The following is a 19,024-nucleotide window of genomic DNA, read 5'->3' on the forward strand; positions in this document are numbered from 1 at the left end:
AACTTCTGATGCTACAGGGAATGAACTATTGGTTAAATATTCACAATAAAGCAGTGATTACATGATGTTAAGTTCTGAATGCACACTCAGTCGTGCTTAATATTACCTGCTGAATTTGATCAAGTATGTGAACAAAAAATGAATGATAAATTAAATCTACTGCCCAACACTGCATGTGCATGAACAAATTATTGTTTTTCATTCAGAAAGCCTTATTTGGAAGTTAATGAGGAACACATTCACGAGGATCAGCCTGTACTGTTAATGGGATAAATATAGATTTGCTGATTTTTAAGTATCTGAGATACAGCAGAACTTGATTTCAAATACCTCCACTGTAAAATAGATCAAGAAGAGCAAAACAGGAGTTGCCAACCACTGGCATCTTCAAAACACTACTCAATACATTTGAGTTATTATCTCCTCAAAACTTTGCACAATCCCATGCCACTTTCATAAAACATCCCTTTTATGACTCAAAATGATTCACAGTTTTAACAAGAAGAAGAAAGAAGCAAGTCTACCTGGAACTTCTTCATGTTAATGGCATAGAAAAAAGCAAATTTCTGAGAACATCATTCCTCTCACTGATGAGGTATTTACCAGTAAGGAGCCCTGGGGGATTAATTCTCTTCCAATATCTACCATGCTCATGTTAAAGCAAGGACAGGACATCCAGAACATGAAGTTGTCTTATGGAGCTAATGTCCTCAAAAAGAATACACATCTGTACATACATCTGAGTTAGTATCCTCAGAAAATGTACCATCTGTATATAAAAATATCCTGGTTACACTGGAAGAGAAGGCAAAAGGCTTCTCTAAGTCCCTACATAAAGTAGTATGGCTAAAAAAAAATCAAGAAAAAATGCATGAAGAATCAAATTTCATTAAAATAAAGTACAATTGAATTGTAGCTGTATTGTGATTGCCTGATTGCAATGAAATGTGAAAGGAAAAATTTATGACAACTTCAAAGCACAGACAATTCAAACGCATTTTTTACAGAATTAAAAAAACAACACCCAGAAACACAACAAAGAGTCTTCAAGAACTACCATTCAACTAAGAGGATGCAGACACAACTAATTACTGCAAAAAAAAAAAAAAAAAAACCAAAACCAAACTAAGTTTTATTCAACTCCAGGCAGGAATTTAACAAAGACTCAGTCAGATGAGATTTGACTGCAAATAAAGAGCCTGGGGTGCCTGAGTTGCCATCACTAGCGTAAAACCCAAGTTTATCAAAAAAAGCAGTAACAACAAACTTGATGATAAATAACAGGGAGAAGTCTGAACAGACAGGATTGAAAAATACTTGACTGAAATACCTTATCTCTTCTAAGGGATGAGAAAACTCAATTCCTAAAGCTAGGGCTGGCTCACTGTAGGACAAGGGCCCCAGCTGCACTTGAACACGTGCACAAGAGACCTCCAAGCCCAAGAACTGATTTTGAACACTTCCCTCTTCCCAATTCCCTGACCCAAACCCCCCGCCCACTCTTGCAAGGGTGCAGTGTCCACCCCACGCTACCTTCAATGAGGTCCTCGATGGCTTTCCTCACTCCTCTGTCGAAGGCTCGAGCGTCAGCGGGGCTTTGAAAGGTGAGCCCAAACTTTCTGTTGTCAACTTTCCAGTGGTGGAAGGTGGGGTTTGCCTTTGTGTACACCAGGTCCTTCTTCACAAAGCACTCCAGCACCACCTGGGAGGGCGTGAGCCCCAAAAGAGGAGCAAAGTCACTTTTCCCACCCCAAGGATACAGCCAGCATCGTCTCAGGCTGGACCCAAAAAGCAAGCCAAGTCATGCCTCACACAGGGGAACACCAAATCATGACTAATAAACACCAGACATGGTAATTGTTCTCAAAACTATTGCACATTCATCTTCTGCTTGTGCTTTGAGTAGGCGCTCACTCCCTACCCCAGGAGCATGTTTTGGACGCAGTATGGCACAGGTTAAGCTAGCAGGGGGCTCAGGAGGAAGGAGAACCTCTTCCCTCAATAGTTTCACTCAACAGAAATTTTAACCATCAGCAACAGATTTAGGAGATGCTGCAACACTCCCCTCACTGTTTTTAAATTGTTCACCCCCAGCCAGATACTCATGTCAAGTTCTGCTGTGCCAGAAACCATCTCTAGAGTGATGCTCAGGGACAACAGCAATGGCTTGTCATGTCTTACTCCACCCCTCAAAACCATAACCATGGCTCCCAAATAATGTCAAAAAAAAGCATCCTAAGCAAAACAACATTGGAAAAGACAAGCCATAACTGAAACAGCTTTAGAACACCAGTCTTTTTGAAAGCAAGATAATTTCTGACTCAAATAATGCATTTTTTGAGCCTGCGCAGGAAGTGCTGCTTTTAAGCTAGCCCCTATCTTCACAGGAGTGCATTTCAGAAGAATCAAATACATAAAAACAAGATAAACAATAACATTTCAAGTGGCCCTGGAAATCAGGAAAGGGCTTTATTAATTTGATTTGTGCAGGGATACAAGAGAGCTCCTTTTTAGATAAACAGCTACCAGGAGAAACTGAGTGTGTCAATTCATAAGAGACAACTTGTCTTCATATTCTCACTCAGCTTGTTCAAACCTTGAACAGCATGCAGCATAAATAATTCATGGCCCTTTTAAAAGGCTTGCACTGCATTACTCAGTGCAATGTGACTGGCTTCATGGGCTCTTTACACTTCAATTCACTTCTCACTTACCCCCGCACTAGGTCTAAGAAAAAAAAGAAAAAACCACAGGCCCTCTTTCATTCAAAGGGGATCTTCGCATGTGTATGTCAAAAATTTACCTGCTCCTTCCAGGTGGCATCACACCAGCCTAGGTAGCCAAAGATGGCAATTCTAGATGAGGATTGGGTTTGTTTTGTCCAATCCAGTATTATTTCCACATGCATGTTTTTTTATATATTTAAAAAAGAAAAAACAAAACTTGCACAAGAATACAATAGCAATAGATTTGGGATAATTCTCATTATAAGAACAGACAAAAGTTGAATTAGGGTCTATTACCAGTTTGTCTTTCTGCCTTTCACCATGGATTAGAAATCCACTTCTTCCATTGCCCTCCGGGTACGTGACCTTGCAGACGCCAACTCTGCTGAGACCGCCTCCTTCTTGCGGCAACCATCCCCCACTGGAGTCATCTCGGGTCATAACCACAGCTTTGACTCGCACAATATAGCTGTCACTGCAACGGCAACACAACAAAAACAGAACCTTTGTGAGCATCAGTCACATCACAGCAGTTCTTCCTGAGGGTGGTATTTGGACGGCACGGCGCTGACCCCAGCGGAGAGTTTCTGCCTGGGATGCAAGACCACCTCTGTCATGGATGGCCTGGAACACTCCAGCCATTGTAGGAGAGAGACCCACCAACCTCAAGGAATGAGCCTGCCAGGTTTCCAGATGTCAACACACAGATCAAACAACCTGTGGTCTCTGACACTCTGCCTCCTGCAGACAGGGACAGGGACCAAGACAGTGGGGTGACCCAGACCCAAAGCCAATTCCCACACTGGGGCATCAGGTCTATAAAGTACTGGAAGAACACATGGAGCTCAAATAACCCACGAAAGAAGAGCTTCAGGGTTTCTGTGATCCAATTCATGAAGTGGGCTTTGGAAGATGACACTCAAAGTCCTCCACATCTGTGACAGTTTTACGGGGAAAACCCCACAAATGTGGCTCCAGCTGGTACCTCAGATGAAAGGAGATGGGTATCAGCTCAGCTCAGGTCATCAGGACCATACCATGCCCTAAAACATTCTCACCAGCATTTCACAGGGCTTTGAAAGGCAGAGCCTCCTAACCTCACAAGAAACTATTCTGGAAGCACCTAAGATCTGGGGATAACCCAGATGCCCACCACAAAGGTTTAGAAAGCCCCCACAGTGGGAGACTCCAGGCCTCCCCTGTACCCTTTCCACAAAGCAGTTGCTCCATCATCCACTGGGGACATCACCAAAGTCATTTGGAAGCAGAGAAGCCCCTAGAGAAAGCAAGCAGAAGCCACACGCTGCACAGAACATGCAAGCTAAGACGGGCTGTCCCCAGCACAGAGCTGCAGGGAAACACCCAAAGGAGCTTCTCTGTCCTCGTGCCGCCCATCGCGCGCTGGACATCGACTGACACGGGGATGCCGATGGTGCGACGCCTTCACAGGAAGGGCACCACGCTGGGCTTGGATGGCAGCCACACACAGCCACGGCGCTGTCGGCTGCAGAGCTGCTGGGGCACCCAAAGGTGCCCACAAAGCTGCTGCAGGGCACTCCAACCTGGGAACATCAACAGAGATGAGAAAAGGGACGTGTCCATGGACTGTCCATCTCCAGGCCACCGGGTGACCTCACCAGGAGAAGGAAGATCAACACACAGAGGGCTCCAAGAGGTAGCCTTTCAAAATGACAGGTATTATCCTTTATGGAGAGAAATTCCTCTCTGTATCCAGATATTTTCCCAGCATCCTGTACAGCATGACAAGCAGCAGTAGCCCTCTTCATCCCGCACCAGGTAAAACTGCCTCATTTTCAGACTATTTTTGCAGCAGTTCAGGTGCTAACAGTGAAACTCCAAGCCTCCCTTTCCTTAACACAACCAGATTTAAGCATCTAAGCAGCCTCACAGATCCTACCTGAAAGCAGTTTGAGGACAAACCAAGGGAAGCAGTGAGCATCTTCTGGGGCCAGCTTATCTCTTCTGATCTCACAAAACACATGCTGCAATTTTCTTTTCACAGCCTTTAGTTTATGGATATGCCAACTTTCTCACTGGACCTACGCAATGACAACAGTGCACAGATGCGAGAAGTTCATCCCCTGCTGCCCTGAGTACTTTGCAAAGGCTGACAAAAAGCTTTCCAATCTGATACACAGCCACAGATGACACACACAAGGTATTCACAGAACTGAGAAATGATGTTTTTAAGAGTATTTTTGCTCGAGTCTTTATAGCAGCTTCCTGGTACAGTAAATAGGGCAAGTGTGTCTATAAATTGAACCAGTTACCTTTTTATTTTTTAATGAAAACCTGTTTCTAGATTTTCAAGTGGCAGCTTTAATCTCCTGACTTCCTGATGCTCAGAAATAAGCAAAATACTTCAGCTAATTTCCTACTATGCAAAAATTGAGCTGCTTCCATCCAAGACAGTTTTTGTTTTCTTCCTTGTACCTTTCCCATATAGTCTATGAGAATTAACAATTAGCAGATTAAGTACAAAGAAAGCCAACTATACATTTCTACATCTTTCTACTATTCCCCAAGGATCCTTTCTGGACTTATTTTTAGCTCTCTTCTGAAGTCAGAGCCGCTCAGTACGACCTTCCCTCCTATCCTCCCACAAAAGTCATCCACAGAAACTGCTGCTTCTCCTTCCACACTTGAAAATTGCCACTAGCATTGTAACTTCCTGCAGGATTTACCATTCACTTTTATGGCAGCACTTGGAGCCTTTGGCAGTCCCAAAAGTAATGTTGCCTTCAGTTACTTTGCTGCAGAAATTGTCCACTTAAAGGAAAATAAGACAAGAAGCAGCTACTCAGTACTTTATGATTCCTGTCAGTTATTCACACATTTCCATCACCCCTCAGTGAATTCTACAGGCTTGTAATCACATCTGAGTATTACTAGATACCTACACATTAAATTTAGGTACCGTGACTATCCCTGCCCATTATAATGACAATCTGGTGGGGCACAGAGCCACATGGTTTTCCTCTTTATATCCACATCTATCCATGACCTATGGCCCTCACAAATTCTGCCACCACATGCCAAGATAACACCATTTAAACTGTGTTCTTCCCATCCTGAAGACCAACCTCCTTAAATATAATAAGCCAGAAATTAAAGTTTCCATCCTACCCCTGCAAGGTGACTTCTGTTCCCCTATTAGACAAGAGTCTTGTCCAGCAGAAGGGTTCACCTTTGGCAGGGCAGGCAGAGCTCTGGCTCCATTAACAGAATCCCTTGGCACACTTTCCTGCATGATCAAAAGTCACCAGTGACGCTGGGCTCCCTGCAGAGCCCCATCCCCACTCCTGCTCTGCTCCAGCCACAACATTTCCCAAAGCGCAACCTGTGCTAAGGGACTTGCAAAAAAAGAAAGAAAAGATACAAGGAAAGCAGGTGGTTAAGGGTTCTGAGTGCTTGACATCTTGGTTTAATCACTGGATTAGGACTCAGAAGCTGCACGTTGAATTTTCAAGGCTACATGCAGCTTGCTCCAGTCTTCTATGTCTAAATCCTGCCTGCTGTTTCCATCCACAAGCCTAGAATAGGCAATGCTTCTTTCCCTCATGCCAGTGTTGATAAATACTTGGGAGGTACTCAAATATTTCAGTTCCATATAAGGATCTTGCTTCCTTAGTGTAAAAGCTGTTTATTTTCTTTGCTATTTCATTTTACGCGACTGCATCAAGGCTCTGGCTGGTTCCAAGTATTCCAAATCCTGAGGAGCAAAGGAGTGATCTGCAAATCCCATGTGTGTGCTGCTGATGAAACCTTGGTGTACTGGAGTAGCAGAACAACCACATCCAAGCCATCCATCTGCACTTTTATCATGGTAACTGCAATCTGACTCTTTCTTAAGAAATGGTTAATGAGGTACATGAAAATATATGGTCCATTACAATTAATGAGGTACTGATAGCTAAAAATGAAATAATCAGAGAAAACCCCACAGTAGCCTTAGTTCCTCTTGTTTTATTGGATCCTTGAAACTTTTAAGACTGCTCTAATTGTTGGCTTTATGGCCTATGCTTTTCATGCAAACTATTCTTAATTATGCTCTTAAATGCTATCTTAACCCTTCAGATTTGTCCTCACCAGCCTTCAAAGCTCGGGAAGAAAGTATCAGAAGGGATTACCCAGCTGCATGGCAGCCAGCCAGCATGTTCCAGGGCTGCTCCAGGTTGTCTGCCTGCCCCACCCTGAGTGAAAAAAAAAGAAACAGAATGAACTTTGGGAGTAAAGGTAATGCTGAAAAGCACACGCTGTTTTTATTGGAAGGAAAAGAGAACTCTTTAAAAATTATAGCTCGTGGGTATGCATACATATCTATAAAAGTAAAATGGAGTGTGCATGTGTAATAACTCTTCCGGAGGATACAGAATTTTCCTAAACAAGAAGTGACTGAATATGACCTCTGCCATCACTGAACCCTGGTTTCCCTATCTACAGTCCAACTCACAAAGCATTTGTGTGTCTAAGAGACAGGTGACACTTGAGGCTGACAGAAGTGCTGTCCCCCACCATGTACACATGGGGCTGCCATCATCCTGTGCCCTCAGACATAAACCACATCACTCCAGCAACACTAATGGGGGACAAAGCCATGAGCCCCTTGTGTGGCCAGTGAGGGCTAGTGGCTGCAATCCTGCATCCAGGAGTAAACACCAAACAATTCACTCCTTAGTTGAGGTTTAATTTCACCACTGTCTTTGTAAAAGGAGTGTCAAAGCAGACAACTTCCTTCCACCAGCTGCTCTTCTTTTCCATTTTGCTTCCAAAGCAGCAACTGCAGATACCATTGGAGATATCTAAAAATCCCAAGGAGGAAGGAAAACCTAGTCCAACCCCCCACATTTACTACTTTTTTGAGTCACACTTAGTATCTAAAACACTTCCCAGACACCTTCTGTAATTCAGTAATATTCTTCCCTCTAGCCAAGTTACTTGACCAAAATATAAGATTATAAACTTCCACAATATTGCTGCCATAAGGCACTTTGATATTTTCCTCCCTTTCTAACTCTACAGCTTACAAGGCCAGGAGAGATCCAGGTCTCAGAAAAAAAGGTATTTGCCCATAATGGGTTTCAACATTATGGACTACTGTCTTTTAATCCATGCACTGACATTCCCAGAAGCCAAGTTTCAGGGAAGAGCCTTAAAGGACAGCAGGAGGCTGCTAATGCAACAGCAGCAGAGGTCAGGCACACAAACACAATTTAAACTATTTGGATCCAAACAAATGTAACTTTGCGATTACTAGGGCATAACCCGTCTCTGGCTGACCTGGATATATTTCACAGTGCCAGGTGTTTTCCCTGCCTCAGCAGCTCCAACATCTGGAGTTAAAACCATCACATTCTGCCCAGGTGATTGCTGCAAGTTGTATTGTTGAGGCTCCTCTCTGCAGTTCATCCCACAGCCAGAAAGCAGAGACATTAAAAGCTGCAATTTTTGGAGTCCCACTTCCTTGATCTGTTGGTTGGTTCGTGAAGCTTCTTGCAAATGTGACATATCTGCAGATTATAACCAGCATTTTCTTCTTCAAATCCTAACTTAGCAATTTGTTTGAAAGCAAACTTCTGAGAGTATGCAGCTATAGCAAACTAAGTTGATATTTCCATAACATTTAGATTTCCAGCAGGTTTGAAACTTTTTCATTAAGTATCAAAACCACTACATATCACCAAGAAAAAAGGACATCCGTGTCTCTCTGGCCAGATCAAATGATAGAATGGAATCTGAAGAAAACCATGGAAAATCTCCCAAAAGTTTTTCTTGCCCCCACCTCTGCATCACACCAGGAACAAAGAATCTCTGTACCTGTAACCCAACTCCTGCATAACCAATTTCCAACCTGTATTTTTCTGTTTTACAAATCAAACACTGCCAGAATAAAAGGGCACATAGGAAATTTTAGTTTCCCCACAGTCAGAGTAAATACAAACAATTCAGTCTCCACATTCCTTGCTCCAGAGATGCTGGTAGAGCCTAGAGCAGCCCCAAAGGCAAAATGAAGAGGGGTCAGATCTCCACAGCCAGTGCTCGGCAAGCCTGGCTTTGCTTCCAGCACTGCGGCGCATCCAAAAATCCTCCACAGGAAAAACTAATAGCAGTTTTGTTTGGCCTGTTGTTGTTTTGGTTTTTTTCTCCCCCAGAAGAAAAAGGACTTCTCAAAAAACCAAGACACCTGCAACAACCCAGCCGCCCGCCTCCACATCTCCCTTAAATGCCGAGGCAGTGAGGAACAAAGGAACCCTTTCACCAAAACGTTTGTTCAACATTCAAGGCTGATTTTATTGAGTTTACGAGAAACAGTTCTATCCTAACTAGCTCAAATGGGATTTCATAATCCTGTAATTAGTTCAGATCCTTCCAGGAAGTATAGGAAAATTAATTCCTGAAATACATACATACATTATATATATCTATATATATTATTTTTTCCCAAAAGTATACATATTATGTGGTCCTGCATGGGCTAAATCAATATTTTTGGCCAGCATAACATCCTTTCCTGTGCCAGACTTGCCCAGTGATCCTCACAAAGTGCTATACACATGGGCAAAACCTCAAATGAACTGGAAGCAGCTTTTCAGGGAAAAAAGCTGGCTTACAAGCACGCTGATAGGCAAGCAAAGATACTGATGCAGCTCTAGGTCTCTCACCAGAAATCAGCTTATTACACACACAATTTTGAATTAAAATGACATTTTAACAGCATTGGGGCAGATTAACTTATGACTTGTGTCTGTGTTGAAGCATTTATGTAACATTGCTGAAACTGTGTCAGAGCTATCAAAAGTTACAGCAAATGTTGTTATAAAAACACCTAAAACAATATTTGATTTTTTCCCCTAAACAGCAGCCACGACATCACTGGGACATGCACACTAATGACAGAACTTTTAATGACCAACCATTCAATGAAATTTCTTAAAAAAAACTTCCTTCAAATTTGTTGAATGGGTCAAATTTGCAATAAACGATCATAGGTGCACATAGTAGTATGTCCTGAAAAGTTAAAAAGGGCAGCATTAATACATTTGAATAATTTGCCCTGCACCTCATCTGCAGTACAGGCAAGAGTTGCAGCCTCAAGTCCTCCTAGTTTTGTGCAAGAGTACAAAATATTAACAAATTACAAGGAAGCTAATTAGCACTATCATTTACAGTAATGAGTAATAAATTGTTGTTGCATGACAGATGGTATTTGTTTTATACCACGTTTAAGATAAGCAAAAGTCACATAAAAGTTCAGCCAGCCAAATAGGTAGATTCACAAGATCTGTATCCTGAATTGATTCCCCCACCTTAAAAAAAAAAAGAAATCATCACAATCATGTTCTACCCTAATTTTTTTCCTAACATAAACTGACCACAAGCACTCCGTTATTGCTACCCTATGTGAGCTAATAAACAGCAATATTTAGCAAAAAAAAACAAAAAAAAAATGACAACCACAGAAACTGCATTCCATAAAAAATTATTATGTCTGCTGACATATAGAGAGTATTCCTGTAAACTCAAAGTTTACAAAGAAAAGAAAAATCACTCACCCAAAGGAAGTTAAATTTTCCCCCCACTCTCCTCCATTTTGATCAGTAGAGACTACAACTATATTTATTCCTCTGTAAACATCCTCAATGACACGTACGTTATAACTATGAAGAGCAGACAATATTTTGCAAATATTAAAAAACCAAAATAATTCTGTGACTCAGTTCCAGCTGGGTCTGTATCAGAGGAGGGGTGAGGGAGTAAGCAGGATAACTGCACTCTAAATCTAAAGGGTTTTCATCTTTTGCCAGATAAATGAACATAAAAAAGAAAAGAAGACATTCTTGGCTGTATCAAAACCAGCACACACGTTGGTTTCGCCTTCAACCTTTTTTTATAAATCCCCTACTGCATCAAATGTCCATGAAGAGGGACATCAAGGGAAGCAGCTTCCCAGGCAGCATCTATTTTTTCCTATTGGAATTTAAAGAAAGGGTGAATATTAAACCATTAGTTCTGAAAAAAAAATTGATACATAACCATTAATGAAAGGCTGTGTTTCACAGAAGAATTCATACACATTTACTGATAAATTATATGCTGATTTAGACAACATTCAGAAGGGCTGTGGGGGGAGATGGGGGGAGGTGGAGGAAAAGAACCCCAGGAGTAAAAAATATGGAATTATACGCAGCCAGAGCACACTTACCTGCTGGGGGATGCCATTTCCTCTGCATTTTAAACCTTTCCTGCTCGGTTTTAGCACCATTGCCACCAGCAGCCTCCGTGTCTGCTCCGGTTACCCCGTGTCCCAGCTGGCTGCTGCCGGGCGGGCAGGCGGCTTCCCCCCATGCGTGATTCAGTCTCCTAGAGGGATGTGCTGCATTGTGCGGGGTGAGTCATCCCAGAGGTATTCTGCACATTACAGCCCCAGCCGGCCCATTACTCATTCGCAATATCCTCCCGGCTCGGAAGAGAACATCGACCAAAGATCCTTGTTTCCCCACCCCGGTTATAGGCTGGGAAAAAATAAAATAATTACAATACAGCTACCATAAAGTCATGATGGGGGTGTTTAGCAGCAGCTGACGGTGCTGCTGAGAGGCTGCCCAGCACAGCACCCATGCACGCAGGGCTGCAAACAGGTCCAAAGTTGAATGCAGGTGTCATTTCCTCTGGTAGCCTGTCAGCACTTTATTCCCAAAAGCTGCCAACACAGCGCTGGGACCAAGGGTCCAAACAACTCCCAAGGCTTGAAGGAAGCACTCAGCCTTCCAATATGTCTGCCTCCATCACGACTTTTAACAGGGTTTTAAATACTTCCAGCGGGCAACGAGTTGGGTCTAATTATCAACTACGGATCCTCATACACCCCATCTCTGCTGGCAGCCCACATAACCTCAGTGCCAACAGGAGCATCCCTGCACACGAGCTTTGTTTTGGACACATTGTCTCAAACACTCCCTTGCTGCTCAGGAACCTTCTGAAGCTCACTGCTGGAGCCTCTCGCTCAGCCAGGGTGTCGTGTGTGCCCTCACAAGTTCTATGATGATCCCTAACGCCCTCTCATTAAAGCAGAAATGTTGCTCAAGAAATGCCTCAGCACCGATAACAAGAATAAAAATTGTGACACTACAGCTCTGAAAGCAGCTTCTAAAAATACCTGCCCAGTTTCTGAACTAATCTGTGCTGATGATTAGGCAGGAGGGGAGAAGAAAGCTAACTGTTTCCAGGATCAGCTGCTTCTGTCTGCCTTAAATCCAAATGGTTTTAACCCTGATTTGGGACAAAAAATCCCTTTTTCCCCAAGGTGGAGAATGGTGACTGAGGTCATGCTGCCTGCAATCATCCTTCAGAGGAAAGCTGCATCTCCACTTTACAGAAACTGACAACCTAAAATCACAGGTACTCCCCAAAACTTCATGTGTGGACCATAGAAATGTCGAGCTAAGGACCAACGAGGTTTGAACCCATCTTCAGTGAGCAGACACCAGGCCACATGAAGGATGCTGGGACATCAGAGGGGGGTTGGACTAGATGGCCTTTAAAGGTCTCTTCCCATCCAAACCATTTTGATTCTATGACATCCCGACATTTGCTCACTCCTCTTTCCAGCACCCAGCGAGCACATGTGCAGGTGCAGCTGCAGGCCCCTATTTGCAGCTTGGCTGGATTTGTCATGACAACGGAATCAAGCTACAGTCCAAAGTCGGGATACAAACAACAAGCAGCATGCGAAGTTTGTTACAGTGGTATCAACAGACAGCTGCATTTACTGAATTTCAATATACAACTTAAAAAGATCTTTTAGCTTAATGGCCAGAGAATAGTCTGTCTTCATAGAAGTGCATTTGCAACCAGTGGGTTAACTCATTAGTCAGAGTATCATGCTATGCAAGTAATTAAAAATAATAGATGGGGCTTTTTTTTAAGATCTTAATTGCACATCCCCAGTCCACATCTCATCCTACCCAGATGTGCCAGAATCTGCCACCTCACTTTCCTCTTCAAGCTCTGCAGCAACACTGCTTTTACCTTCAAATGCAGCACCCATCAGCTCAAACCTCATCTCTCTCCACCAAGAACTCAGCACACAAGTCCAAAGCAACATCAGCCAGAAAAATTCAAGAAAGCTGCCTGGCACTTTTTGCTGCCAGTCCAGTTTCTAAAGCTTTTCTCCCAAGGGATGGGGGAAGATGAAATTAGCCTCCCTGTGTGAGACAAAACTATCCTTGAATAAGCTGTGTTGTAATCATGTTTTTGAAACAACATCCTGAACAGTTACATATCCCCAAGCATTCCTGTTTTCTTGCCTTCCTACTGGTCTGCAGGCCATCTTGCCCCTGGTCCTCCTAAAAACTCAAGGGTCAGCACACAGAGAAACTTGGGACCATCAGAAGGTTCTTACAGATGAGCAACATCAACAAACAGTTCCAGTATGACAAATTACACAGAAAAGTCACCACAATGTGGTACCTGTGTACCACAATCTCACAGCTGCTGTGGGGCAGGTCTCAGCTGATGGGGCTGGGTTGAACCACCACCTGGGTAATCTCTGCAAAGCTGCTGCTCTGCCCAGGGTCAGGAGCAAGTGGGGACAAACATTGCATGTGAAAATGCAAGAGAGAAAAAAGCTCTCTTTCACAAATGTTACAGCATGCTCAATCCATAGGAATGCAAATAATGCCCTCACCTCTTGTGTACATCCAGAAGCTGCTGCATCAGTCAAGAAGAGCCACCAACTAATTCAGCTGGCTTCAAGCCCTGCTCCCAAGGGTTTTCTCCAAAAGGAAGTAGATATCAAGTCACTGGATCAGCATCAACTGAATCACTCACTGGTTGGGTTCTCACCTTTGCACATGTTCATTAACCTTAAGGTTAAGCTAACAAACCTCAGCTCCAAGACTGGCAATGCTGCTGCCCTTTAAAAAATTATAATTAAAATAATTACTATTTTTCCCTTAAATACTGCCCAGTCCAGTAGATTGCACACCCAACCCTACCAGTGAAACATCCTCCAAAGCCTTCTTGCAATTCCTAGCGTGGACCAGTGAGTGGCTGTGCCAACACATGAACATCTTTCCCCATTTCCCAGCAAAATTCATGTTGCTACAGGGTTCTGCTGTTAGAAATTTAAAGTAAACACTGCACCTGGAGAGCCAGCAAGGTGGTGGATGTGTCTTTTGCTGCCTGCCAGCCAACCACAAGCACAGTTCAAAGAGCAGAGACAGTGGCTGGAGCAAGAGGAGCCCATTTTCACTGTAGCTGCTGGAGTACTTGTGGTGAAGGGAATGAAATTCAGTCACCTTGTTAACAGCAGTCATGTCAATGGGCTCAACTTCTGCAGCAAAACATTAACAGAGCACCCGGGACCAGGCCCTGGCAGTTGTGCACTGGGCACAAAGATGCCTCAGCACACCAATCCAGTGCAGGGAGAGGTGTCTGAGCATCTGCAGGGCCAGGTCCATTTTGGGAGTACTGAAACTTGTCCTGGCACACCCTCTGGGAACACCAGGTAACCTACCTTAAGTGTAGTATTCAAGATTAACCACAGCAATATTGCCTGAACACTGCTTGCTGTGCCTTGTAAGAGGTAAAGAAGGTGACTTTTCACAATTTTGTTTAAATTAAAAAAACTAACAAAACCCAAAATAGAACTAACAAAAAAAACCCGAAACAATCAAATGCCCTCCAAACAAACAACAACCCCAACAAAAGACTCATACATGGTCAGTGTAGTTTTATGCCCAGCACTTGAGAGACACCCACTGCACTTATGCTGTCCCTGTTGTCCACAAAGCTGTCCTAAATACCGGGATCATTAAATTGTGTTGTAGGGAAAAGCAGGAAGTATGGCAAAAATAGGAAAAAGAGCACAAAAGTAGATCCTTAGGAAGGACTTCAGACATTTTATGATACACTTTACACTGCTGAACATTACAGGAGCACTGAAATGCTCCTCCCTACAAATCATTACCATGTTTTCTCTATTTCGAATGTCATTCTCATAGATGAATGGACCTTTGTACATATGTATGACAACAAAAAAATGACCCCAGCATAGATGGGTATTTCCAGCCAGGATCTGGGTGGAGGCCATATGGACTTCATTTTCCTGCAGACAGATCAAAGGAAAGTGCCAAGAGCATCTTACAGGACTCCACATAAACATCCATGACCAGAAAAGAGGTTACACAAATGACATGCACCGAGCTCCTCCACACCGGAAAAGCCTCATGTGCTTTTCTTCTAATTAAACCCTTCCTCCACAGCTCCTAATTGATAGCTGGACAAACAGCTGTAATGTACTCCAGGAAATCTAACCCTGTACTTTGCCTTACTTGTGTGACATGGCCTCAACATCACAGGGCACACAGCAAACTTTCATTTTCTCAATAGGAAACTGGTTTAAAAAACAAGCTACTGAAAAACCAAGGCCTCACTCCTCCCTTTTTATTTTGCACTTTGATACTTAGCTCAAAGTAGAGGTACTTAAGTGTGAGTCTTTTAACAGTTGCATCTGTGCTTTCCTTTTCTTTAGGATAAACTTTTTTTACCATGCGAATACTCTCAGACTAATTATGCATATCCTAAACCAGGTATATAATTCTGTGTCTTCTCCAATTTCTTCCCTCTAGATTTCAAATCATCTTTACTGCTCTCTGAGGGCTGGCACTATCTCCTGGAAAGCCCCACACCACAACTCAATATTCAATGGTAAAACCACCTGCAGACCAAGAGGCAGACACCAGGATATGATAACCTTTATCCACCTACATTCCCAAAATCACTGAAAACTCTGATAAAATTGTGCTGACCAGCTCCAGCTTCACACTCTCCAATCTGCTGTTGACTGGGCTTCTTGTCAGCCAGCTCCCTGTTTTGCCAGGGACTGACTTGAACTAACTAGCTTAAATTTTCAAGACCACTCTGCTTCTCTGTCAGTGTTAGTAAAACATTATCTTGCCCTTAAAATGTACCTTGTCCAGCTCTTCTTTTCAGTGCTCCTGGGAACAAGCTGCTGTTTTACAGACTTACAGGAAGATGGTTAACGCTTATGATTCCGCTTTCCATTTTTAGTAGTGTGGGAATTATTTTATTGCTCATTTATGAGTTATCCTCATATTCTGCCTCCTTCAGAACACAGAAAAAACACAAGGAAGGCTTTCCCTCCTGTAAAAGGTACTGCAAGTATCACCAGGCCCGACTTGGATCAGGACATTCAGCATTAACTATTTTCATAAGCGCATGCAGTGGTAGGACAAGGGGGAATGGCTTTAAGATGAAAGAAGGCAGGTTTAGGTTAAATATTAAAAATAAATTCTTTATTCAGAGGGTGCTGAGGCACTGGCACAGGCTGCCAAGAGAAGCTGTGGATGCCCCATTCCTGAACTGTTCAAGGTCAGGTTGGATGGGGCTTTGAGCAACCTGATGTGGTGGGAGATGCCCCTGCAGGAGCAAGACGAGTTTTAAGGTCCCTTTCAACCCTAACCATTCTGTGGTTCTGATTCTATTTCATAGCTTACGGATTTTATTATTTAAGTCCTATAGCAGGCAGAGATTCCTCACCAGTACCTTCGGTTTCCTCTGGCCAACTGCGTGCATCTCCTAACCCCGACTTTGTTCTCCCTGCAGCCAGCTTTCCTGTTTACATCTCTGCTGTCGCTTCCCTTGCAAGCCGAAGGGCTTTGGAAAAAGGACAAACAAACAGGCGTTTCCTCAAGATGCTGGCAGTTGCGTGCCTGTGCCCCTCTCCCTGCCGCTGTCCTTCACCTGGTCACAACACTGTCACATGCGCTTAATGGTTTGCATTTCCTGTGCTCTGCTTTAACAGGCAGACTCGTTTAAATGCTGAAAGATACCGTGGTGCCAAGTGCCCGCTGAATTGTCCCTGGCAAGAGGGATTTTGCTTGCACACAGCAGAGAAATCAGTCAGGGGAATCATCTTGGGGTCATCCTATTTTCTCATTCTGGCAGGTAAGGATGAGTTGTTCAACACACTGCATGTTCATGTTCTCACACCAATTCCTTCTAAAAAGGTTCAGTACAGGGACAGCTGGAGTCCCCTGATATATATGGAAGAGATCAAAGACTCCCATGGCCCTTCCTTTTAGCAGCTTCTCATCCTGTACCATCAGGGCTTTTGGTACACTCACTACTAGCTGGGAGTTGCCATCTCAAATCTTCTGGATTCATTGGGGAATACCACAACATCAGACCAAAAAAACCTGCTAACAGCTTATGCAAGTCTATTAATTGAAATGACCACAGCACTGTTTAAAGGCATCAAAAAATGAAACCTGAAGAGAAGCAACATTATCTCCTTGCAGAAGATCCGTGGGAAGAAAGCATCTATCTTTTATGTTTGGGAAAGCCCCATCTATACCATATACTGTCCATTTTCAAAAAATTACTGAAGTATCTACAAGGGAGGAAGAAGATATACCCTGATTTTTTTTTCTTAACTTCACAATGGTTTTTCTCTGTCTCAAGCCATGTAACAACCACTCTGCACGCATGTTCAGCAGATGATAATGAAACCACAAGTGTTTATCTCAATCCAAAATGGCTTCATTTTTTTCCCCCCTCCCCTTAAACTCAGATTTAACCAGGGTTTTAATTCCAAGGATAAAAGGTGCATGCTTACCCTTTTATGCTCCACCTACAAACTTGGGTTTTTTTCATTAAAGTAGTTTCATCCAGCTATAAGTCTGACTTTAAGATTTATCTGTCTCTGCCACTATGTCCACTAATATCTTGGAGCAAAAGAAATTATAGCAAGGAATAGCCTTGGTCTGAAGATGGGTCTCCTCTGCTTTTGTGCAAAAGGAGGGCAGCTCTGTGCCCAGCATTCCACTGTGACGTTTTGGCTCCCAGAGAAGTCAGCAGCAGAAGAGTGATGTGTCAAGACTGCCCTGCATGGCCTTCTTTTCCACTAGAAATTAATATTCTGAGAAAACAGCAATAACTTTCTGGCCTCTCAAGGTAGAAGACCACTGCCCAAAAGCAAGATGAGTACAAACTTTGCTAAACAGTTTGCACCATGATGGGAAATCACAAGTTGACAAGATGTGTGAAAAAAAACCCAAACCCAAATCAAGGAAAACTCCCCCATGTCTCTCTGTGTGAGATAAAGAGATATTTTCAGCATTAATCTGCAAGGTGGGGCAAAGGCCCACAAAGCTGCTCCTTTGTCCAGGGATGCCTTTTTATTAATCTTAGCACCATGAGAAGGCTGTTGCCCAACCTGTGCTTCCCCCAGCACGGGTTGCAGGCTGTGCAGGGACAGCCTGGGAGCCACCAGGCCAATGCTGAGAAGATGCTGTGGATATGAACACAGCCCAGTGCATTCTGCCACGGAAAGCCCAGGCTGTGCCAGAATGAGCTCTGACCTACAGGCCCAGCTCCAGCAGATTCAGTGACGGAGTCAGATGACGACAGCTCCTTTCGAAATAGAAAGCTGAGGGGGAAAGTCAGTTACTCATCCAAATCCAGTGCTCTCCCTTGGAAATGCATGGATGACGCATACCATCAATTTTGAGAGGGGAGAAATCACATTTCTCTTGTCTTCACCCTGTCCAGATGTGCTTGGGCCGCAATGAGTCCAGCAAGGACTTGGGAGTTAAGTCCCCATCCAACACACGCACACATGCATGAGGAATATAGGAGGAATACATTTACACATTTAATGCATGCACTTAGTGTTGAAATTAGCTAGAAGTAACAAAAGTTATTAGCGTAGCAGCTGAAAAGATTGTTTCCATCCCATTATAACAAGGCAATGCCACATCTGGATGTGGAAAACAGTTGACTAATGGCCAATGCTCACCTTGCTAAAGGATTAAGTGGAAATCTGTGGCTGTCTCAAGAGAAAGCCTAGGATGTAGCAGCATTCCTCTTCTGGAATTCCAGCTAACACTGAGACAGGAGTCCTCCAGATGCATTCACAACCAAGTAAATGAAGTTTAGCTGAAACAATGCTTTGCCAAAACTAACACAAGGACAGTGACCTCTGGAATTTGGTGCTACTTGCAGATGTCCCAAAGGCTGCCATCAATGAAGTCATAAAAAAGGTACTTTAACTGTTGGCAGTGATTCATCCAGGTATTTTTTCTAGCAAAAAGCCTTCTTACTGAGAGAAGAGTTTCCTATTATTTGCAGGAAAATTCAGAGGAGAACAAACAGATACTAATTTGTTAAAAAGACAGATAAACATGTACAGGAAACACTTCTATGAAGGTCCTGATCCTCTGAAGATTAACAATCTACAGTACTGGAGACAA

General features: G+C 43.3%; 1 protein-coding gene across 2 annotated transcripts in view; it reads right to left on the minus strand.

Moving 5' to 3' along the window:
- The window catches only part of SPRED2 (sprouty related EVH1 domain containing 2), a 59,203-nt gene that overhangs the window by 23,206 nt on the left and 16,973 nt on the right, over positions 1–19,024 (minus strand). The window contains exons 1-3 of one of the 2 annotated variants that reach the window (XM_059468224.1): positions 10,951–11,075; positions 3,024–3,201; positions 1,534–1,702 (exon numbers count right to left, since the gene is read on the minus strand). In XM_059468224.1, coding sequence (XP_059324207.1) covers positions 1,534–1,702; positions 3,024–3,201; positions 10,951–10,967 — 364 coding nt within the window. In that variant the 5' untranslated portion in view covers positions 10,968–11,075. Of the gene's footprint in view, positions 1–1,533; positions 1,703–3,023; positions 3,202–10,950; positions 11,076–19,024 lie in introns of those variants that run through there. The other variant, XM_059468223.1, reaches the window with a different exon arrangement.

Source organism: Ammospiza nelsoni, chromosome 3 (assembly GCF_027579445.1).
Source record: "Ammospiza nelsoni isolate bAmmNel1 chromosome 3, bAmmNel1.pri, whole genome shotgun sequence".
Lineage (NCBI taxonomy): Eukaryota > Metazoa > Chordata > Aves > Passeriformes > Passerellidae > Ammospiza > Ammospiza nelsoni.